This window comes from Pteronotus mesoamericanus, unplaced genomic scaffold (genome assembly GCF_021234165.1).
Source record: "Pteronotus mesoamericanus isolate MK-2021 breed Mesoamerican mustached bat unplaced genomic scaffold, CSHL_Meso_final scaffold_36, whole genome shotgun sequence".
NCBI lineage: Eukaryota > Metazoa > Chordata > Mammalia > Chiroptera > Mormoopidae > Pteronotus > Pteronotus mesoamericanus.
Genome location: NW_026555313.1, coordinates 17,686,431 through 17,711,012, shown reverse-complemented (window position 1 = coordinate 17,711,012; position 24,582 = coordinate 17,686,431). Strand labels below are relative to the sequence as shown.

Here is a 24,582-nt window from a genome sequence, read left to right as displayed (position 1 = left end):
AGGACGCAGCCATTCCTTCCTTCTTTGCTTTAGCCTCTGCCTTTCCACAAACAGCCATTTTTCTCCTATTTCTTCCCTCATTGTGTGTCTTTTAGCTACTTCTGTATGACTGTGTGTGGATGTGTGTGCACGCGTTTCAGGGGGAAGGGACAACAAAAACTGGGAAGAGATGCTGTTCTTTGGTCTTGTCAGCATTTCTCTAATCATTTTCTAATTTTAACTTGAGGGTAAATTTGAAAAAGTATGCTCATGCACAGAGTATTCTTTAAATAATCACCCCAGCTCTTTGGGTGACGCCAGCTGTTCTCTCTTGGCCAAGCAGACAGCATGCTTAGAAAACCACACCAGGTGAGGAGCCACCATGCATTCACAACTGTTGCTTTAACACAAGGAAGACCACGAGCGGTGCTGTGACGCAGAAGTCGGATCTGCAACAAGCAGCAATCTGGCCAAAGGCAGCTTAGCTCTGTACTCACTAGATGGTTCTGTGGTTGCAAGGGCAAGAAGAGGCCAGGTTGCTATGGAAACATGAAGAACAGAAAGGGCACAGAAGGGTGAAGGGGAGAATGGAGATAAATTCATAAATGTGCGTGTATATATATTTATGGCATTATTTTTAAGGAAAGACAGAGATGGTGAAGAGAATATTCTCTCACTTCTTCCCTGATTTATCAATATGAATATTAAATATTTTAAAGAGGTTATCAGAGATTTTACAGACAAATTACTATCACATTTAGAAGTAACATAACCCTCATTTATTCTTACCATGAATTCCAGCTATTACATGCTAGCCACTGTGTTTTGTGTTTTTCATACCTGGTCTTTAATTTTCACAAGTACCTACAAGGTAGGTAGAATCTATCCTTCATTTGAGGTTGAGTGACTCATTCAAGATCATGGAGCTGTACACAGAGGTAGCAGAGCTGGGACTTGAATCCAGAGTTGTTTCTGGTTCCCAAGCCTAAGCTCCTGTTGCTACAGTAGGCAGCTTGGAAAGTACCACCTGGGGTAGTGGGCCTGTTTCTGAGTAAAACAGGTGTAACAGGAGGTTTCTGTGCTTGTGTCTTAAGTCACCTCTTGTGGCTGTGCCCAAAATGCTGGGACTTCGGATATACTAAGGAGAACACAGCCAGCCAGGCAGCACAGCCCTGCCTGCCCCCTGCCTGCTACTTTGGCCACAAGTTGGCATGACACCCTGAGACTCACTCAGCTGCTGTCTCACTCTGTTCTTTCCCGCCAGAAAGACAGGTTCAGAACTCCAAACAGTGGATGGCCTGGAGCTCTCTGTACTCCAGAGGACGCACGGGAACAAGAGGACAGGGCAGTCAAATGAAATAAGATTGTGAATGAGCGAGATTCAGTCAGGGTGGCAAAGGCTGGGCCTGACCAGGTGGCATCATTGTCAGGCTTAGTAGACACCTCTTGGGTGGGCAAACACAGCTTGACGAACACTATATTTGCTGGGCTTTTGTGAGAGGGTAGTCAGGGGGAAGGCAAGTACTCATCCTGTTTTATAGAGGAGAAAAAAGGAGGGTTGTGAAGGGTTAAATAATTTGCCTAGGCTCCTATTGCCAGGCACATCTGCAAGCACTGTCTATTTTTCCACAAATATTTATGGGAAATGTACGCATTTATGAAAAAAGCAAAAGCCATAGTCCTCACTTTCTAATTTCAATGTCTGAATCCAACTGTGCCAATTAAAATGAGAGTGAAAACACAACACCCCGAAGCAGTCCTTATGACCCTGCAGAATAGAGATTTTTCTGGGCAAATTCCTTTGGCTTCTCCAAATACCATCTTCAGTCTGGCTCACTAAGAATCTCAGCACAGGCAGCGACAGCCTCAGGAGCCTGCCTGCAAAAATTTCTGTCCAGAACCATGCTCTTTACTTGCATCCCCTTCAGGGGAGCGCTGCCTCCCAGGAATCTGAGAGGCTCTCTGCCTATTTCTCTTCTCATTTGCTTCTCTACAACCCAGTGCTGCTTTCTGCCAACAGAGTTGAATTATCACCTGGTAAAGGAGATAACATTAGGCATACCCACTGTGGCTGGTAGAAAGCAACCTGCAGAGAGATGGATGGAGAAAATGATACTCACTATCTGGATGAGACAATGGAACAAAGGTGGAAGAGCTAGCAGGAGCTGCTGAGGAAAGAAAAATGAAGGTGAGAAAAAAAGAGGTAGAGGATCATCCAGGTATACAGATACTGCATGAAAGAACAGAAGAGTCAACCCCGGGATGTCAGTACAATAAGCTGAAGTGAGTTAAAATGGGCAAGAACAGTGTGCATGAGAACAGGTGGCTGGAGGACCAGCAGAGAGTAGGGCGCTCTGACTTCAAGCCATAAATCTGTGTGCCTGCCAAGCCCGTGGTTCAGGTAAGGGATTGGGCCAGGAACAGCTGCAGGGGTCTTTGACCCTGTTTGAAAACAAATAGTCAATTCAGCAGGAACAGCTGTCTCCAGAGGACAAGAGGTACAGGAGGAAAGGGAACCTAGACCTCTGCTTAAGGTGAACAAGTAAAGGAGAAGAAGGCTTTGGTTTTTCACATGAGATATCTCTATACGTGTTTGTATACTGGCATATATTTACGCTAATGGTACATATTCGTAGCAAAACACATGTCTCACTGCCTAATTTCAACATCTACATAAAGCGAAAACGATGGTTCTACTTATTAATGTTTATTATGGGTGAGGTTCATGATTGTTTGGCATCCAGAAGAGAGAAAATCACTGCTGCCCTGTCCCCAAACCCTACAGAACATGATTCTGTGGATGCTGCTTTGTGTGTGAAGAGCAATGCAAATAAGTTGTGTTATTCTCACTAAACAAGTAAGTCTAATCAACTTTATGCAAGGAAGATGGGTAGAAATGGTGCATCCAGGAAATTCTGGACAGCTCTTCAGCTTTCCATTGGCAAATATCCCTACCTACAATCACAAAACAAAGTCCCTTTGAGATCTAGATGGAAATTTGGAAAAACATCACTGCATCTTTGTCATTGCCTCAAAACTCTGGGTTTGGTCTTCATTTTACCTTCTGGACAAGGGCCCCTCATTAAACCATGCAAGCACAATGTCGCTGGAATCAGAGCAAGATAGTTACTAACTCATCAGGAGTTGATGGTCTAGTTAATTCAGGTAAAGGTGAATCTCTTTTTCTTTTATTTGGCTTGAGTTGTTTGCATAATTATCCATATTATTTTGGAAAAGGGATAGAGTTTTATGTGTTTTAACCACAATAAATTACAATGCATTTAACTTACACTTGCAATGTGCCATCTAGGTGGCAAAATGTGAAAACAAAAATCTCAAGATGCCTCTTAAAAAGTAGAGACTCATTTATATATAATCTTTATGCCCTGAAAGGAATCGTTTGCCTTGATTCATGGTACAGAAGCAATTAAGAGGTAATATTCAGACAATGAAATTCTGAAGGTGTGTGGCTCAATCATGAGGAATAGGTTCATGTCAAATTGTGACATCATCTCTTCAGGACCTCGCTGCTCTTACAGGGAGGCAGCCCCGCCTGACACAATCAGAGATCTGCTTTTCACATAAGAGTGTCTTAACAGCATGAAGATGTTTGTCTTAAAAACACATGTGACAGCGACATTTTTTCCCAGGTTGAGTTCTATTTGTTTGTTTAAATTCATAGCTTCTTTCTTTTCCTTTATATACACATTTACAAACTGCATACAAGAACCTAAAAGAGAGGAGCCATGCTTTCTAATCTGGCAACTCAGAAGCAGGAGTCCTGAAGGTACTTGTGGCTTTGGCTAGTTTCACCTGTTCATCCCTGCTTTGACATATTCATGCCTCCTGGAGAAGTCAATGTGGAGAAGTCTCTTATGCAACTGACACAGCAACCCCCTTATTGAGTCATCTCAGTGAACTTCAAGTGCTGAGCTAATGAGAAATGCACTGGTTCTCATCCAACACCCAGGGGTCCGGCAGTGACGGCTCCCTGTCCAGTATGCTAGCTCCCATTGATTCTGTACCTGCTCTCCCTTGGGGTGTGGGTGCACCCAGAGGCTAATGCCAGTGTCATGGGTGCTCTGTGCATCTGCACCCCAAAATTACAGGAGGGGCTACATTGTCAGTGGGTGAGATGAGCCAGTGATAGAGACCCACATCACTGGATAGGGGCGTGGCATAAGCACATAGTTAAACTTTTGTAACTGCTGAGGGCTGATTTTGTTTACTAAAGTTCAGACAACCTTTGTGCCTTCCACGTAATTGCAGTGAGAACTCAGAGAAGGTCCTTCCTAAAACCTGCCCTCACTTTCTGGTAGCAGTTAAGTGTGTATTGCCATGGCAGAAGTAAATGCTGGTGTCTCTCTTCCACCTATATCCCTTTCAGGACAGGTCCAGGCCAACAAGATACCCGTTGGGATAGATGCCCACTTCGGCAACCCTGGGAAGGCTATGAGAGAGCAGGGACAGGCCATAATAACCAGCTTTAGTGAGAGTATGATGTTCCTGTTTATTTCCACATGTGTGCCACCTCTTATCCTGCTTAAGGTCTTGAAAAAGGCATAGTCGTCTCAAAGGCAATGCTACAGTTCTCCCTATCTAAAAGAAGTTTGCTTTTTTAAACTCTTTAAAGCATAATTTTATTAAATGATTGAGAAAATTGACTTTTCATGCCACTACTAATGCCTGCTACTGTATTACTCATGATCTACTTGGAATGGAGAGCTGACCCCACCATTTTGCAAAGGGCTTCTTGGAATCTTGCTTAATTGCCTATTTTCATACTATCAGACAACAAACAACAAGGTCTAAAGATCTCCTTTAAAAAAAACAAAACTAAATACTGAGTTTTAAAACAGCACCTGCTATAGAAATTCTCACCTTTTTACGAGGGCTGAGCTGGCAATGAATGAAGTTCAAGACCCAGTTAGCCTGATTTAGTTCTCAAACCACAGTTACTGGTTAGAAACTCAAAGGAGGCCTCACCACAGTGAGCCTGCATTCCATGTGCTGATACCATTTAGGAGAGCAGGCATGAAGACTCAGGCTAAGAACCAACTTCAGGACCCAGGAGGAAGGTGCTCTCAAACCCAGAGCTGCTCCATTCCTGCATTCAGCCAGGGAAGAGCTGTCAGCCCAAAGCAGACAGCTGTCAGTCAATCCAACCCATCAACTCCACCCCCGCCCCCTCCCCCATTCTGTCTCCTTCCAGAACTGGTTCATCCAGGAACCAACTCTGCTGAGATAGTTAATATAATAGTTTCTCAAAATCTCAGACCACCTACACTGATCTACTTAGTTTCTGCTGTTGCTGCAATATTTCTGAATAAATTTTTAAAAGATAAGCTTCATTGAGTGTCTTTCAGGAACTAGGAACTTTTTATAAAAAGAGTAGTTTTCTGAATAGCCTTTCTTCCAAGTCTTTCTGAGTAACATTTCCTTCCACTGTTCTAAGCCCCACCTAGGAAGAAGGAGCCATGGCTCAATGGAGGTGAAGCTTGGCGGCACCTGTGCAGGCTGGGGACATCAGACCACAGCACTGCTCCCAGAACAGCAGGCCAGCTTCCTGTCACTCTTGCTCCCTATGTTTGCTGGTTACAGCTTACACAGTTAGGGGGTCCTTCCCAGGGAGAATCACCCTACTCTTTGTCTCTATTTACTAAGTAGCTGGTTAGTTTTCCCATACATGGAAATGGCAGGTTGCGAGTACTTCATGCTAGAGAACAGAGTTGACTGGAACTGGGAGTTTGACTCCCCAGCAGCTGCTTGCAGGATGTCCCCGTGGCCTGGAACCAAGTCTCATTAAACTCTTTACAATTGCAGCTGCTGTCTCACCCACCAGTCCTCCTATTGCCCTCCAGCTACCACCACCTTGATAGACAGAAAGCACAAGGACTCCATTCTTTTACCTCCTAAGAGCAAATGTGCAAATCCTTCTAAATTCTTTTTCCTGTGATGGGATTGTGAATAGAGGCCTGGTGACAACGTGGTCACTTTTCTGGCATCCTGGCTACAGGTGAGGTGGTGCTATAACGTGTTATTAAGGGACCATCTACAGATGCCACCATGCTTGACTTGGCAGACATCATTGTTGCTTCAGGATAAATGTCACAGAAATTAATAAGTAAACACAATTTCAAAAGACACAAAAGTTGCATGCTCTAAAAATAGGACAAGGGTTAGCCTCTTTAACAGGAGCACAACTAGACTACGGTCAGTGTGGTTAGGCCTGGACAGTAGCATCTACTTCAGCCTCTAGGGGACAAAAAGGGACTGGAACTAAAATGAAGAACTAGGACTAGCAGACGTTAACACTACAGAAACAGGTAATGAGGTATGAAGAGGCACTTACGTGGAAGAGGGATATCTGCATTTCCCATGGATGGAACACAGACGAAAAGAAAAGACAAGAGACAGACCCAAGAAAAAAAAATAAGATGTAAAAGAAATGACTAGCATCCGCAGAACACATGGCATTGGAAACTCAAATTATCAAATTACTTCCAATCCAGAAAGAAGCAATTCCTGTAGAAGGAAGATAAGATAGGCTTTCTACTTCTGGGAAGAGTTAAGGGGATCTTTCTGGCCTCAGAGAGAAGGAAGCAAAGGATTCCCTGGTCTGCTTTTTAATACCAGGAATCAGAGAGGCTCGGAGAGCTCTGTGAGCATGCAAGGAGTCGAGCTCTACAGCATCTTCTTCAGCTGGGTGGACTCAGGATCCTGCAGGGGAAGTAACTCAGTTCTGGGGAGGGATGTTCCACAGGAGAGTGTGCCCAGAGTCCGGCTATTTGTGCGGAAGGAGGGGAAGGATGGCAGGCACACTTAAAGGAGAGGAGGAATGATGGAGGAAACCAGAACTGCATCCGTGAGTGGAATCAGGAAGAAGTAACTCTTGAAAGAGGATGTGAGGGAGGGAGCACCCCAGGGTGTGCCCCTGGTGTGGGAAGGGTGGAGGAGCAGAAAAGTCACAGGTCTTAGCATCCTTTTCCCTTTTGCTTGTTGGGACTTTGCTTCTGCTCCTGCATCCTACAGCACTCTCCGCTCTTCTGTCATTTAATATCTTTGTTGCATCAAAGTCCCACAACTAATTATGTGAACTGTCACTGCTTTTACCCTCTTCCTTCAAGCCATAAGGTGCTTCGGGCCTTTGTGACCTGTGTCAAAAAGCAAACCCCCCAAATCCCTCCACAACACATTGCCGTGTTTCTCCCCATTCCCTTTAATAATGTGTCAGCGGTTTCCCCCCAGGCTGCTATTCTAAGGAACTGAACCAGTTACTGTGACAGTGTCGCCAAGCCCTCAAGAAAGAGAGGATAAAGGGATTAAGTATCAGTCAGTCAGTACTGAGGGCCACAGAACTAGGAGGTGGGACCACCTTGAGCACAGGGATCTGAAAGACAAAAAGCTGTCATCTGAACAATGGCAGGCCAGCTCAGGGACCCCCACTGCCCCCAGGAGAAGAGGGTGTGGTGGGGAGGCAGGGGAGCTGGCTTCACTTACGGACTGGCTGTGTCTTGAACTCGGAGGCTGCGCTGATCTCTCCCAGACCCTTGCCATTGAGGGCTGCCAGTCGTACTGCGTACGTCGTCTCAGGCTTCAGGCCCACGATGGTGACTATGCCCTCCATGCTGGCTGTTGTGAGAATATGGAAAGGATCACAAAGCATAAAAAGCCTATTGGTAAAATGGTGTAGCTGCTGTGGAAAACAGTATGGCAAGTCATCAAAAAACTAAACACAGAATTATCATTTGATCCAGCAATTCCACCTCTAGATATATACATAAAAGAATTAAAAGCAGAGACCTGGAACAGATATTTGCACACTCATGTTCACAGCAGCATTGTTCACAAGAGCCAAAAGGTGGACACAACCCAAGTGTCCATGGAGAGATGAATGGAAAAACAAAATGTGGTGTTTACTTACAATGGAATATTATTCAGCTTTAAAAAGGAAGGAAATTCTGAAACATGCTATGACATGGATGAACCTTGAAGACATTATGCTAAGTGAAATGAGCCAGACACAAAAGGATAAATACTGTATGATTCCACTTACACGAAGTACCTAGAATAGTCGGCTATATAGAGACAGAAAGTAGAATGGGGGCTGCCAGGTGCTGGGGGAGTAGGGAAGGGGATTTAGTGTTTAACGGGTACAGAGTTTGGGATAATAAACAGTTCTGCAGATGGACTGTGGTGAGGGTTGCACAACTATGTGAATGTACTTGATGCCATTGAACTATATACTTAAAAATGGTTAAAATGGTACATTATATGTTATATATATATATATATTTCATGGGATTAACCTGCCACAAGGCTGGTATGAGGTTTCAGAGGAAAGTTAGGAACGTTCTAGTCCTGGTGGCATAGATATTCCTTCCAGAAACTTCTCACCCCTCACCAAAGCCCAAGGAGTGGTGAGAGCTTTCTGGAGGAATGAATTCTCAGTAAAACTGGGTTGGAAGATGCCTCTGAATGGCTCTGACCCTGTGTCCTAGCCCAATCCCAATTCCACCCTTGTTACCTCAACCAGAGCCAGGATTAAAAACTTCTACAGAAACAAAACGCACTTCACTAAGTTATTTCAATTTAACCCCACAAGGGGATTTGGACATAAATATACTCAGTCCCTTAGGAAAAATGGTTTGGGTTCAGAATCTTCAAATTGCAGTCATCCAAAGGACATTTTAAAAATCTTTCATTGGAAATGTATCACGGGATTGATTTAAGAGCAGACTTGTCTTGCTGGTTCTGCTTATTTGGTTAATACTATAATATTATAATTACATGACAGTCTCTGAATGTACCCAAGCAGGACTGCCGGGTGACAGCAGGGACCCTGCAGCATATGTAACCCACATATTCGGAGTCAGGTGGACTGGACTCGCCTGGCTGTGCTCCGCAGCTAAGTAGGGCCTCTGATGGGCATGTGGTTGAGATGGCCTCCTCCGTCCTGGCAGAGTCATGGGAACCAGGCTCTGAAGTACCAGGGGGCAGATGGGCAACAAGTCCACATGAGATGTGACCGTGCCCTGATTCTGAGGGGATGGCGATGGTGTTGGAGCACAAACAGGATGGCAGATGATGGCGTCTGGCCAACCCCAGTATGTGAGAGGGGTGTGCTAACCCTACCCAAATGGGCAGTCAGGGTGCCAGGATCCAATAAACATAGGGTGAATGTGTGCCCAACGCTGAGTGACTCATCACTCTAGAGGAAACAAAGACGTTTCCTGACTCACCTTCTTTGGCATCATACCACTTGAAGTGCCACATTTCCTCATCCGCCGCTTTCCACTCAGCCTTGTATTTGAGGATGGGCACCCCACCTGTGGCCTCTGGCTCATCAAACTGCACCTGTGCTGTACTAGAGTATGGCTCCACCTGGTCGATGGATGGTGAAGATGGGGTGTCTATGCGGAGAACACATATGGAGACCCAGGTAAGCCCCAGGCAGGACACAACGCACAATCACAAAGCATCTCTCTCTCATTCCTGCTCAGTCTTGAAATCCTGTTGCCTGTATCCTATCTTCCCAGTCCACCTCACCATGTGATTTTCTCCCCACATGCCCTGTGCCCAGACCCTCAGGCCCCTATTGGTCTTGATTTTTGACCTCTGGCTTGGCTGACCTTGGCCCTTGCTTCTTCTCACTCTCCTGCCATCAAGAAAGGACATAAAATGGGCTGGCAAGGGTTTGAAGGGTAGTGCAGCCGTATGGGGTGCTCACCTGCTTGGACAAGGATAAATTCCAAAGACTCCTGTCCAATGCGGTTCACTGCAGTGCAGTTGTAGTTTCCAAAATCATTTTCAGAGTCTGGGGTCACCTTTAGAAAGAAGGAGCTCTTGGGTTATATGTACTTTGGGATGGTCATAGTCTCAGAGCCTTGTTTATTAGGTTAAATTAGTAAAGAATAGAACCAGTAAAGCAGGAATCATTAGTTCCAGCCCACACTTAAGCCAGAGAGAACAGAGAAGGGGCTCAGGGAAGAGTCACGCTCTGCCATCCAGGCCGGAGGTTGCCCAGGGAGAGGAAAGGGGCTGGCCAAAGCTCAGTTTCTTCTCTGGTTAGTGGCTCCCAGCTCAGGACACGCCAGATAGGCAAGAGGGATTGTAGCTGCATACAGGAGCCGGTCCATAGTCAATCTGTGCCTTTTCCACCCTGCCCACTGCCACCACCCCCACTCACCTCCAGGTAGCTGGCAGAGGATGTGCTATAGATCTTGATATTGCTGTAGTTGGAACTGGGCAGCAGCTGACCATCTCGGAACCATGAGATTGTGGCACTGGGGTAGGCAGATACCTCGCAGGTGATGTTTACCTGGTTCCCCTCCCAAGTGTACACAGCCACAGGGCCCTGCAGCTTGGGGGTATCTGCAATGAATAGCAATGACTGTCGGGAAGACTGCCACTATGACGGAGCCCTACATATCCTGCCTCCTGGCACGGGGAGGTGGGTGTGCCCTGAAGCAGAGCCAGTGCCAGGGTACAGTAGAAGTTGGGGCTGTTACAGCAGTCCTGTGAGCTACATGGGAACACAGAGGGCATGCAGGCTTATAAGGAGCCTGGGGATGGTGTCAGGAGGTGACCTTGGGACACAACTCTGAAATGGTCTTAGGGCCAACTGCCACAAGGAAGATGAGTGGAGCTCACTGGGTGCAGCTTGGTTTCTAGCAGCTATTTTCCCCTTTCATGCAGACCCTCCAGGGCTCCTCCCCACCCAGGTCTTCCTGAAGTTATTCCTCACACTGTACTTCGAGGTACATGGACTGGGAGTCCTGGCCGATAGTGTTGCTGGCAGTGCAGATGTATTCTCCCGCGTCTGTATACTGGATGCTCTTCAGCGTCAGGGATGACACGCGGGCGTGGCTGCGCACCACCATGTGCCCATCCAGAGTCTGCTAGGAGGGAACAAAGAGCATCAGAGCCCAAGGCAGGCCGGGGGCTAGGAAACCAGGCCATCGCTTGTGCGTGACCAACCTCACAAGCTCTCTCCTCTCTCTGCCAATATCTAAGTTTCACTTGAGGTACCAAATAGTGGGGGAGGCTGCAGAGAGCACCATGGGAACCAGGGTGTATCCAAAACAGAAACTGGGACTCAGTTTATGTCAAGCAGTCTAGCTGTGTGACAAGATGGTTTGGATCAAGGACAATTAAGGTCCCTCAAGAAGACTTCGTTTGGCATGTCTAAAATGGAAGCAGAGCCCTGACCAGCAGGTATTCCACGCAGAAGCAGCACTACCTTGTGAGATTCAGGAAATCTGTACTCCCCTCCTTCCCTTCCAGCAGTCTGCCTGTCTTCCAGTCCCACAGTGCATGCACACATCATGGGAAATCCAAATGTGTCAAAATGTAAAAAATTATATAGGAAACCTATATTTATACAGATGCTTCACTTTCCTGAATGCTTAAAAGTAAAATGATTTTATGGTTTTTAAAAAGCCCAACAATTCAGACAGAAGTCAGGAGCTGCTGAGCTGGAAGTAAGGGTGGGTAACTGGGTCCCCTCTCCAGGGATGGAGGTACAGAGAGTCCCAGGTAGATCTGAGATCCTTGACACCACAGTCATCACCATTTACTAGCCCTTGATACTATAATTGGCTTTCTGAGTCTCTGGAATTACACTGATTGGTCAAAAAGGATATAAGCATATGATCCCTAGGCAATGGGTACTAGAATATTTCCAAGGGGTTTCTCCCCTTGACACTGTAGATAAAATGGTTGCTGGTCTAGGAAAAGGCTGAGCATGTGGCCCAAGTTCAGATCCTCCAGAGAGTTGGTAATCTAAAGGAGTCTTACTCTTCGTAGGTTGGGCCACACTCTTAGCTACAGCGTATGTAATATTCTGTAGAGATGGGCAGGTGAGTGGTCTGCCTATGTATGGCATCTGCTACCCAATGGGCTTGGGTCTTTAAAGAATGAAAGAACACCTGACTTCAGATTCTTTTTGTATGCTGGTTTGAAAGCCCAAAACCCAGAACTGCAATGTCATACAGCAGCTAGTTTGGGAACCCCAAAAGCAAGGCACCTTTGGCCTTGTCAGCAGTCTCAGTAGATCTATCAAACAAGTTCCCTGCACTGTCATTGATAGATCTAATCCATTTCAGCCATTTAAGCCCCATCACATTTCACAGCCATTTCAGGACATGGTTGTACCAACAGCTATACCTTTCTCTCCCTTTCTCTATGGTCTCTTTCCTAAATTTCTTTCTCTGGAAATTTTTCTCATTTCATGATGTCAACAGACCAGCAGGTGGCCTACTATAAAGAATTCTTATTTTGCAGAGGCTCACAATAGGATTTATGGTGGGAATATTTGCCAGATGCCCAGCTCTCCCTCTTAGGGGCACAGATGTACTTCAGGGCGACTGGACTACCTCCTTCTGAAATTTTTACTCTGGCACTAGGACAAAGTCAGGGAATGCCACCTGCAAGCCATCCAGACCAAAAGTCATGCTGATAATTCAGGCTCTGGAGGAGAAAGCAGATGAACTCTGGGCAAGAAAGAAAAGATCATGATGGCAAGAAGACCCTGTTATGCAAGAGTATGAAGGACAATTAAAATTATTCTTCTCATCAAAACATTTTTGTCTTTCTTCTTCCAGGTAAAAAGGCTAAGGCTTTTCAGAGCTTACAGAATGCAATTGGCCATAACCCAAGCCACCTTCTGAGCTCTTCTGAGCTCATCTGGACTTCTGGTCTTCCTCTCTGAATGAGACAACTAGGAGGGAATGAATCTTCTGGGCCCCAAGGGCGGCACTCATTTGGAAGTCAATTACGTCCAGAGTGAGATGTGAAGATAAGGGCACTTCTGGAAAATGGAGTGTGGTGTCTGCTTTCCTGGGAGTAAGCCCATTATTTCCACTTATGATAATAGTTCTCTTAACATTGTGTTAGTGCTCCCTGGTAAATCTCAGCTCCTCCTTCTGCCAGGTCTAAAGTAGAATAACAGGGGGAAGATGTGTAAGACCAAGCAGAAGGAGCTCTGCAGCTGCTCAGGAGCTCTCTAACTAACTAACCCTCCTCTCTCTTCCCCAATCCCAGTGGGTCCATGCCTTTGAAACAATAAAACACCCAGCCTGTGACAGCACTAAGTGGTTCCTGCGCCATCAAAGGAAGCATTTCAGTGAGGATGTGCACTGAACTACAGTCCCTATGACATGGAGGACGGTCTGATGCGAAGACGGCTTATAATGAACTAGATTTGATGATGGTGGTGTGTTCATGTGCAAAAATTAATATCAGTGCCTGGGGACAGGCAGTCAACTTTTAAATATTAAACAGCATTAAATATTTATAGCCATGACCTGAACACATGAGGTATGTTTTCTGAATAATTACCATTTCTAAAAAGACTAAGAGGATAGATTTATCTCATTATAATACAACCTACAGGATTGTTTGCTGGAGTCTACATTTATAGCATTACAATGTCAAAGTTTCATCTGGAGAAGAGACAAAAGCTATTTTTTAAAAAAAATTATTTGTACATTAGATTGTTGAACCTCATCTAAAGTATACTGGTTTTTATTTCACTATCTGTCACTTAATCACACAAATCAGGTAAAAAATGATACGCATGATCATGAGTAGGATCTTGGGGGTGTAACAATTAAAATCTAAAGATTACTATTTAGCTTCAATTTTCAAACTATGTCCCACATTACCCAAAATGAAGCAAGGAGTCAGAGAAATTTCAAAGACCAAAGGCTACTGACTTTTTAAAAACATAAAACTATTTGTGTCAAATCATTCTAATCTCATAAATTCAATGCTCTATGAAAGTAGTATAGATAGTGTTTAACAACTTGCGGGAAACCAATGAGACATCATTTGCATTGCTTCCAGATGAGGTGGGATATGATAATTTACCAAGACCAATAAGACCAATCATTATAAAATAAATGAGCAACAAGTTGAGTTGAGCTGGATAAGAAAGGACTGAGTGGGATTTTAGATCACTAACTCTGTGACTTAATGATCCAAAGCCATATCAACCAGGTGACAGTCAAAAAATTTCACTGTCTCAGAAACGACTGGCCTGGGAGTTGGGGAGATTTATTTCTATAATTACCCAGATGTGATTTTATCAGCACCATCAAGAGAATAAGATCCAGTTTTAGAAAATAATAAGGATTTGTTTATCCACTCCCAACACAGCTTGTTTGCTCATCCTAAAATGACACTATTGCCAAGTAACATCTACCATTATTGACCTGTTCTTTAACTAAATTACTAATTAGTGCGTCTGGTTATTAACTATAATGATGAGTTAAACTGTAATGCTTTCAGAACTAAAGACTGGCTAGTGGTCAGGTAAGCTATACCTCTTGCTTCTCTGGTCGAGTCCACGAAGCCTGGAGAGAACAAGATATAAAACACAACAAGAAAGTAGTAAAATTTTACAACATGTTGCTTTAGAGAGTTGATGTATCACACGGCATTCCGTGTACATGCAGCTTCTTTTTAATTCAGAATTTTTCCAAGGCCCACTTTCAATGGTGTGTTTATTACCCAATTTAATTTAGGACTTAACTTAGGTTCAGCTTCCCCCACCCCACATTATGATGTATAATTCAAAGGTAAAGTCTTGCCTAATCTTTGGTAGACATACATATGGATAACAGCAGACATACTAGAGACTGCTCCTATTCCAAAATGTCTTGAATATTCCTCGTAGTATTTGGTGACATTACTAGTTCTAACCACATAATCTGGAGATACTTATAGAGTAAGTTTCCTCCTTTGGATTTTATCCGATAGCTTATCACAAATACACTAATGTCATCTTGTGCTCATGCATTTTATAACTCTGCATGCATACTATCAAAACTAAAATTTTTATTTTTATAAAAAAGGAACAACAGGAAGAAAAACAGCATAGAGGCACATTAGGAAGGAGAAGAATTAAGTCCTTGAGACTATAGGTCAGGAAGCTTTGAGGACACCAAACTCTGAACGCTGTGGTAGGGCCCCAGTCAGCCCTTCGAGGTAGAGGAATGGCCGTGTGGCATGCAAGCTTGAGCATGCGCCATCTTCATCAAGCACAGCGTTCACAACAAAGTGGGCCAACTCAGGGACAGAGAGGATGGGTCTTTTCTTACCTGCACCTAGACTGTTTTTATTTATCTGGAACTTGGGGATCTACTCTGCTTACAGTTTTTCTGTTTTGTTACGGTAAGTCAAAAATATCATACCCTGCATTGTTCTTTCTATTAGACAGCACGGCTGCCGGATTGTCCCTGATGTTCAGATGGAAAAAGAATAGAAAAGATGCCAGAGGCACAGCAAGGCAATCCAGGAAATGCAAATGAGTTAGCAAACATTTAGTGAGAGCCCACCAAATGCAAGGAGCTCTTGTGAGAGACATGAAGGTGGAAATGTTGGATTTTGTCACATGATGTTGGAATGAAGAAGAAAGGGGAACAGAGGAACATGCAAAGTAACAGTGGGCCAACATGTCAAATGTGGTTGCCAATTCCACATCATTTAGAAGCTTGTCTGTCACATGCCAGGGCTGCATGAATCAAGATATAATTTTTTTAAGGGCGATAGCATATGGAGTTGTTTGTTTTCCAGATCTGATCCTACTTGCATCTTCTCCCAAATGCTTATGGTCTTGTAGTTTTTAGAATAAGTAGTTGCTAGTAACACAATGTTTCTAATTGCTTGAACTAGCAACTGTGCCTGGTGGAATGATACGATATGCCTTGTCCCTGACAATTTGGTGAAGGTGTGTGGCCTACTTTAAGACAACCTGATATGCAAATACACACACACAAAAAATTAGAATATGATTAGTATTATTCCAAAAATTGTATTTTTTTTCATATTCATGTTTTATTATCTTACAAGCCTGCAGGAATATGTATATAAATTAAAGTGAAACATCCCACCACTTATTCTAAAGTATTCCCTGTTAGACATTTGCCCACACCCTGGATAAGCAAGCCTCTGACTGCTTGATGCAGGCACCTTTTCCAGTTTTGAAAGTGAGCAACTTGTTTATATTGAATGAGGAATTCTTCCTGGTGATAAAAATCTCCAGTTTGCAGAGAATCCAGAATATTAAAAGGTCTTGCATTTGTGGGCTACTTGGTCAGCTAAAAATTCAAGGTTCATGATGTTTCTCATTTCTTCTGTTTCTCTCTTCTGATTTCAACTCTTTATCCCTCTCCTTTTCCTTAAACATTAAGGATTCAGGTGCTTTCTGTTACCAGTCATTTCAAAGGCATGTTCAAACAAGCACACAATGAATCTCTTCTGCCAGAGATAGATGACACAAATTATCATTTAGAAGTCTCATTCAATATGTAAAGGGTATTTGGGAATTAGTGCTACTCACTCGAGTGCCTGGCAATAGTTAAAATGAGTTTGGCCAGAAAGAGTAATGAAATGGTGTGGAAACACAAACTTTCTTTGTATCTGCATTGTCACAATGACCTCCATATGCATCGGTCACACTGACCCATTTCAAATATGTTTTGTTTTTTGTCAACATAATAGTGATCACTAAAAAATGAATGAACTTTCAGACAAATGATCTACTCGAATAGTCTTAATGACCCAAACTTAGCCTAGCTATTATCAGTTGTGGAGTGAAACCAACTTGACTAGCTGAAACTTAGTAGATCGATAATAATAAATCTAACATGTGATTAGACTTAACGAGACACGATCAAAGACAGGGAGTGACATGCAGGCTCACTGTTCTGGTTTTTGTTTTTTATCTTCCTTTTTTTAATGAAGAAAAACATAGGTATTTCATTAGAAAGTCACTATGTGTCTATGGTTGAAAGCCTTTTCTATTCTCTTCTCAGTGAAGCAAAAGACTAGGCTGCTGTAATTAGCTTATATTGGGACTAACTTTATTAAAGGAATCATTGAGCCCTCCACAGAAATCATTAAAATCATGAGAGCACACTCTGGCATTTGGTGCTCTACCTTCTTAGCCACTGACACAGAGGAAGCCCCGGTGGCATTCTAAGGGCTCTGTACTTGCCCCTGTCCCAGTCAACACTTTTACCAGTGACCTAGACAAAGGTATTTAGAATAAGTGTTCACATAAGGTTGGAGCAATAACTAAAACCATGCTAGATGACAGTTGCATGGGGAAGACCACTGCATTGTTGCTGTTGGGCCTTGTGCTCAGGCCGGGGTCACCACTGACTGCTAGACCTCATTACCTTCAATATATATAAGTAAAATAGAGGGGCCATGTGGATTGCAATTCTATGGTCCCGCAGACCTTTAAAGAACAGTTATAATGAAAAGCACTCTTTACTGGTCAGAAAGTGGACTCAAATGGTTGTTCTCAAGCCAGACAGTGTTTGTGCATGTGGAATTTTGGTAATCACAATAACCTACTTATATTTAGGCAGGGAGGGGATTAGGGTGCTAAATATCTTGCAAAGCACAAGAGACAGTGCCAGTAAAGGAACAGTCTTCCCAAATTTACATAGTGACCCCACTGAGAAACACTGATTTGCAACCAAACAAATAAATTTTTTAACAGAAATAAATATAAAATTCTGCATGATTGGGTAAACAATCAATTGCATAAGAATGGAATAGGTGACACGTGGCTTAAATGCAGTTCATATAAAAAACATATTAGTTGACCACAAGCTCGACATGAGGCAACAAGATGAAGGAATTGCTAAACGGCTAATGCAACTTTAACTGCATTATGGTGTCCAGATCAAGAGAGCAATGACCCCATGGAAGTCTGTATCAGTGGCACTGGGCACCACAAGTGAAGCAAAACCATCTATTAGAGGATAACTGGTAAGGTGCAGAAGAACAGACTGACTAAAAAAAAAAATCGAACAGCTACTTTACAGGCTTTCATACAAAGGCTGAGTGGCAGAGGTAGGAATACTGAGAAGCAGAAGGGGCAAGGAAGCAGACCTTCCTGATTATCAGCATTGGCCAACTGCCTTGCAGAGGACTGACACCATCACTTTCAGGCAGGAGCCAGGTAAGACTAAATAACCTCAAAGGGTGACTTCCTTCCAACCTTCTATGATTCTGGCATTTTATGTGATCTAATTCTCAGGAGCCTTCTTTACCTTGGCAGTTTGATACAATGGTCTATTCCTAACTGTTTAGCATATCATCCTGATTTAAAAAAGAAAATTGTTTTCTTCTATTTCTATCATTCAGTGACTCTAGGTATCAATTCACCTGATACCTAATTATGTATCATGCAACTTCAGATGGAGTTGCACATGAGGAACAGCTACCAAAGCAAAAGTGAAATTTATTATCTGGAGTCTAATTGCCCATGAAGAGGCCACCGTTGTTTTCTTAATTATTAGTTATCGATGTATAAGATAGATATCATGCCTCTTTGATGTCAATATATAATTAATAGAAATGGCAACTTTTCTATAACAGGGCTTTATTTAGGCAGATATGTTAATCTGGTATCACATCACTAGCTAGCTTGGAGGACTTATTCTAACATTGATTCACTCATGTTCCAGTAATGTCACTTCAGGTAAACCTGAAGGCAGTCTATAGTGAAAGAAACCACAATATAACCTATGTGGTTGGGCTTAAATAATTATCTCAGATTGAGACAAATGATCTACAGTGATAAGTAAATTATACGAAGCCTACTTGGCTTGAAACACTCTCTGCTGAACACCTTTGGGTCACTATTTAGTAAGTATGAATGTGTATGAGTGCCTGGTTCTCATTCTATAAAAACAAATTCACAGATACAATCCAAAAGTGTCAGCCTATTAAAGGACCTGAAGTAGGCACAAATTTTAATATCCCTTCTGGTCTAGCTTGGCTGTTGAGCTATTCCTAGAAAAGATACAGAATTTAAAGCATCACTTATCTGGGATAGATATTATTTCTGTCCTTCACTGAGGTCAAAGATATACACTGGGTCATTCTGGATAAATCTGCTCTCAAGTCTGATAAAGAAAAATCTGTCAAACTGTGGCCCTCTGGTTTAAGCCCTGAAATGTACATTCAATCCACGTAGCACACATCATGGGAGCTGAAATCTGAGCTGAGGGCTTAATTTCAATATTGATAAAGAAAGTATCCAAGTAAAAACCATATTTCTTAATCCAGTACAATATCGAGCAGCATATGTGAGTTTCAAAAATACTTAGCAGTTCCTCAGTTGAGTTTTTGTTGAGTAGGACTCAACTCTGGAAGTAAAACTTGCAAAAAATAATTTGTTTTGGAACAGTAATTTCTGTCCCTTTTGATTTCTTTTTCTTTCTATTAGTGGGACAGAAATCAGTTCCTCAGATGCAGATCCCAAATCTGGCTCTAGTATGTCACACTATTCCTTTTTGGCTTTACTTGAGTTTACCCTTTCAGGGATCTCCTTTAGGTAGGCAGAAGAGTGAAGATCTATCATTTCTGACATTCTGGTCAATAAGAAATCCATTATAAATGTCCTTTTAATCTAAGGCCATTACTTCTGAATAGGTGACAAAGCTTTGGCCAACTAAATGAAGCTCATTACTACAGGATATATGAGATGAGATTGGAGAAGTGCCATAAGATAGTTTAAGTTGCTCTAAAACCAAGCTTCTTCCTCCTCTTGCTTTTGGCCCATTCAATAGCAAGGGTTGCATAATGTGGGGTCATCTCAATTATTATATACTGTCAATAATAAAGACAGCTTTCTGGTGGTCTGTAAGTCCACATGTTTTAAAATTAAATCTTCCCTGTCATTTAAAATTGTCAGGAAGTTTGTTACATTGTTCTTAGCCTCTCAGTGAATGTATTGTAGAGCCCAGTACTATCATCATCATGTGGAAACTGCTAATTATTTTTGCCTTTAGATCAAAATGATATACAATTGTGATTGAGAATACAGGCAGACACAAAGGCAACCAAGCTTTTGTGCATATAGTGCACATATAGCATGAGCATACAAAGCATGAGGAAAGGCACTGATAGGCTTATTCTGACTCTCTGATTTCCAGAAGACACTCCCTTGGCTGCCCCTGAGATGAGGATGAAATCACCTGGAGCACTAGGACATTCATTTTGCCTTGTTCCTCACAGCCTCATAACCCTATGTTGGAAACTCACTGTCCCCTTCCTCCCCAGAACTGGGGTCTGCCTTGACCATACCCACTAACATCACACCCCTACAAATCTGCAAGAATTGTACCCCTTCCATTGCCAGAGGATGCTGAGCAGGCTGTATCCAGGCAGGCTGGAGAAGAAGGCCACAGAACCTGCTTTCAGCCTCCAGTGACCTCGTCCCACCTTCTGGCTCACCGAAGAGAACTGGGCATGGGGCGGACTCGATCTGCTTCAAGTCTGCGTTCCATGGCCCTGAAACTCTTGGGCGACATTATACCTTTTCTTCACTGCTGATGTTTCGGGTGGAAGTTCTCCAGGTGATAGAGGGAATGGGGTCGCCTGAGGCTTCACAGGTAAGAGTGACCTGTTCCTCCAGTTCCATAGCAGTCTGGTTTTCTACATACGTGATTTTGGGTTTTGCTGAAAAGGCAAAAAACATTCCTGTAATGTTTATCTAATATTTTTAGCTTTCTAAGTTTAAATGGTAACATGCACCCATACAACAAAGGTTATCTACTTCCTAAGTATAAGGCTGTATTCTAGGTGGTGAAGCCCCCAGGAGCTTACCACAAAGTAGTCACATGACAACACCAAATGACAGTAATAGAAACAACATTCTGTATAGCAAGAGAGCTAAGTAAGGGCAATGGGGGCAGAAGGCATGGAGCAGAGGAAGAGCACTCCTCCAGTTGTGGTCTAAGGGAGGACCCTGTTTTTGGGCTGGGCCATGCGGATTTTAGTAAGTGAAACTTTGGGGTGGAGATGGAGTCATTCCAAGGGTAGGAAACTGCTTGAATAAAAGCAAAAAAACAGGACTATGTGAAGAAAGGTTGGGAAGAGAGCCATATGTGTGTGTCAAAGCAGAGAGAGACAAGGTTAGATCCTGGCATAGAGAGTCTTGATCACGGTTAAAGCTCTTGCCTGAATTTTATCCTGTGTCAGGTGGAGACCCATTGACAACATTTGATTAGAAGGATGAAATGATCATTTGTCTTACAAGAAGGTTAATCTAGAAAAAATTCAAGGCAATTTTGCAAGGAGAAAACCTTGATGTAGGAAAACCAGTTTGGAAGCTCTGGCAGTGCCCCTGGATGTGCTGTAATGCAGTCCCAATCGAGGCCATCTCGGAGGGAACAGAAAGGACAGCTTTGAGGGAGATGCGAGAGAAGGATTAATGGGCAGTGGCAAGGAGGTAGAGGGTAAGAAACAAAAGAAGGCCTGAGAAGGAGCCAAATGACTCTGAGATTTGTAATGACTAGAAAAGCTGTGTTAGCGTTAACTCAAGTAAGGAAATGTGGCGAGTAAGTTGGGGCTGTGAATGGGGCTGGGATGGGAAGGAGATGAGTTCATTTTCCAAATGTTTTGGGTAATGCAAGAAAGCACAAGCATTCAAAGCTGAGTTAAATGTTAAAACATTAGAGAAAATTGAATTTTCCCAATTTAAAACAATTATACTCTGAAATTGCTAAACCTTCCATAGAAGAGAAAAGATAACACTGCACAAATGTAAGTTATTTCACTAATAGAGGAAAAGGCCAGCCTAGATAAACAAAAATAAATAAATAAATGAGAATTATGGATAATTTTTGAAAGAACTGCATTTCCTTTATATTCAAATTCATACAGTAACCTCAAATAAGCTAATAAACTATTGCCTATATACATCTTCCCAGTTGAGGCCCTTGACTCTGCTTTAATAAACAGAAAATAATGATAGAGCCATGCATTTTCTGTAGAAAATATCTGCTTCTATATAAAACTACCACATAGTTCAAATATTCTCCTAAAGTCAATCTGCACTATCAGCTGGCTAGTACATAGGCACTTTTCAATCCAATGTGGCCAAATGATCACAAATCGGAATTGATGGAGTCCACACGAGTAAGGTTTTCCTTTAGGAAGGCATTGATAAATAGGACTTTGAAAAAGGATACAACCCACATTGGATGAAGTAAGGGTTAAGTGCTGTGGAAAAGGAGGTTTTAGACAGGTAAAAGAAAAGCTGAATTTCTATCCTGCTAAAATCACAGATTGAGAAGTTAGAGAAATCATCTAATAACTGAATTCACTAAAATAAAACTGTGTTTTTTTTCGGAGGGGGGTGGTGTTGGAGGCATTTATAGGGATCCTGGGCCCTGGAAACCTAGTCAGATGTTGTGATCTGACCCACAGCACTTTGTCCCGGCAGCAAAAGGTTAACAGAAGACAGAGGACAAGTTAATGTCTATTAATAGTATTTGGTCTTGGAGGCTCCATTTTGTAGATAGTTATAAAGGGTGCATCGTACAAGTCTCTGGAAAAAGGAAAACTATATTCTTATTAAAAAGATTGTTAACAATGACTAATTTTGTATGGTCTACAGAGGGCTGTTGGAAGGAAAGCAAGAGAGGTTCTCACTGATAACCTCTCTGTACTCTGGAAATGAGACTATTATCAGAACTAACTGAAGGCTTAGAATACTGCCTTGGAAACAGAATAGCAATGCAAGTTACTGTCCAAATGGCGGCACAGTTGAGAGTGAAAAGGAGTGCTCTGAATAATTACACTGGGGCAATGGTCAAACAGGGACAGACGCAGTTACTTCTCTTTGCATACCAGCAGCTAGAGGAATCTGTCCAGGTTTTATCTATGGCTGGTAGTGCACCATCTTATTTAGCCTCTATTGTGAGGCCTTGACTGGATCCCTGTTCTAGTCTCCACCTGCTGCATAGCATCTAATGCCTCAGATTTTTCCATTGCCCTTCTCCCCAAGGATCCTCCTGTGAGCCCACCTGCTCTCGTCTTCCAACATGTCCACAGCTCTGTGTCTTGCCAGTGAGAGCCAGCCTTATCTACTTTCATTTCAATCCAGGTTTCTGCAAGCCTAGACCAAGAAGGGCTATAGAGTCTGGCTTCTGTGAACTGAGAGGTTGGACATGACCAGATATGCCTTCCTTCAGCCCCATTTGTCTTTTGCTGTCACTCACAAGGGCTGCTTTGGTCCTTACGGGTCAGCTAAGCAAAGCTTCTTCCCATCGGTAAACTTGCCTAAGCCCTCTGCAGCCTGAGACATTAAGAGCATTCGTATGAGCAAAATAAGAATCTGTGGAGACAAAAATATTTCTTCAGAAAGGCCCATAGGGAGAGGAGCAATGGAAATTCACCACCAAATTTAAAGGAAGGAGGATGTGACTACGTAGTAAAAAGAACGTTTGGCTGATAACTAGGGCAATGCATGCTAAAATGTTTCCCTCTCTTAGGAAAGAATGATGTCAGTTAGGTGCAATTATGGCAGGCCCTAATTTAGACATGCCCCTAACACACTAATTGCCATCCCTTCTTGAAGCCATAGGAGTTCTGAGCACTTTATTATCTAAGCTACACGTTTCTTTGCTCCCCCACCTCATTGCTGCTGACTCTGCTGTCACTGGTGAACCTGCCCTATTTCTCCCCCAAGTGCTATTCCCAGTTGGCAAACCAGAGGGGTAGGAGAGGGAGAGAAAGTGTGGAAGATGAAGTCCTAACTAGCCAGCCCCTTCCCACCTTGTTCCCTGGCCCAAGTGCCAATCTCCTAAACCGGGTTGGGGGAGGGGCAGTGGAAGAGGCGACAAAGGAGGTCAAGAACATGAATGGAGACAGAAAGGAGAGTCTAAATGGGTAACAGGTTACAGACATCACAGAGGAGGATTCTCATTCTGGAGGGGGTTGGATTAGACATGGTCTCTAAGAGTCTATGGTTTCCTTACCTTTCTCTGCAGGAGTCTGGCCACGTCACTTGTGTTTGCTCTACTGAGCTGCCTAGTGTACATTCCCCTGTCTGCAATCTTGGGAAAGAAACTGTGGTAGTAGAGCTGGGGTGGGGGTGGTAGTGAGAGATAGAGGTGCAAGGTGGGATGCATGGTGAGGGGGGTGGGAGGAAAGACAAACCCTGCCCTGACATTGTTCTTATGTCTCACTTTTCTTACTTCATCGCCTACCTCCCTGACCTCACTCACTCCCTTCACTCCAGCATGGCCCCACACAGCTCCTTCCTAGTGTAGCTATGTCCACTGGGGAGGCTGGGAGAGAAGCCAAGTCCTATTCTTGACAGTCAGGTTAGAGCTGAATGTACTTCTGTAGAGAAACCAAGTTATCCATGTGGTAAAGGAAGAGCCTACTAATTTCACTATGACCAGTCATACCATATGTAATTGAAAATTTTTTATTTGTTTTTATTTTTAGAGAAGGGGAAGGGAGGAAGGAAGAGTTGGAGAGAACCACCGATGTGAGAGGGAAACATCGATTGGTTGCTTCTCATATCTACCCCGATAGGGGACCGAACTTGCAACCCAGGCATGTGCCCTGATGGAAGTCAAACTGGCAACCTTTCAGTTTTCAGGACAATGTCCAACCTGCTACTCGAGCCACACCAGTCAGGGCCCATATGTAATGTATTTATAATATGTGTTAAATTGGGTTTCGTGGAGTAGCAACTGCCACTGATAGCTGAGGGACTGGACTTAAAAACTTGGTTTTGAACCTTGGATGAAGCTTGGGTTTGAATCTCTCTGTGCTTAG

The 24,582-nt window shown here is 43.2% G+C and overlaps 1 protein-coding gene across 17 annotated transcripts in view; it reads right to left on the bottom strand.

The window, feature by feature from the left end:
- The window catches only part of NCAM1 (neural cell adhesion molecule 1), a 316,687-nt gene that overhangs the window by 32,007 nt on the left and 260,098 nt on the right, over positions 1-24,582 (bottom strand). For 3 of the 17 annotated variants that reach the window (XM_054592465.1, XM_054592471.1, XM_054592478.1), the window contains exons 8-15: positions 20,324-20,466; positions 14,307-14,336; positions 10,727-10,880; positions 10,169-10,353; positions 9,710-9,806; positions 9,222-9,392; positions 7,480-7,611; positions 6,332-6,346 (exon numbers count right to left, since the gene is read on the bottom strand). In XM_054592465.1, the coding sequence (XP_054448440.1) occupies positions 6,332-6,346; positions 7,480-7,611; positions 9,222-9,392; positions 9,710-9,806; positions 10,169-10,353; positions 10,727-10,880; positions 14,307-14,336; positions 20,324-20,466 (927 nt within the window). The remainder of the gene's footprint in view (positions 1-6,331; positions 6,347-7,479; positions 7,612-9,221; positions 9,393-9,709; positions 9,807-10,168; positions 10,354-10,726; positions 10,881-14,306; positions 14,337-20,323; positions 20,467-24,582) is intronic. The other 14 variants (XM_054592466.1, XM_054592472.1, XM_054592479.1 and 11 more) reach the window with 5 other exon arrangements.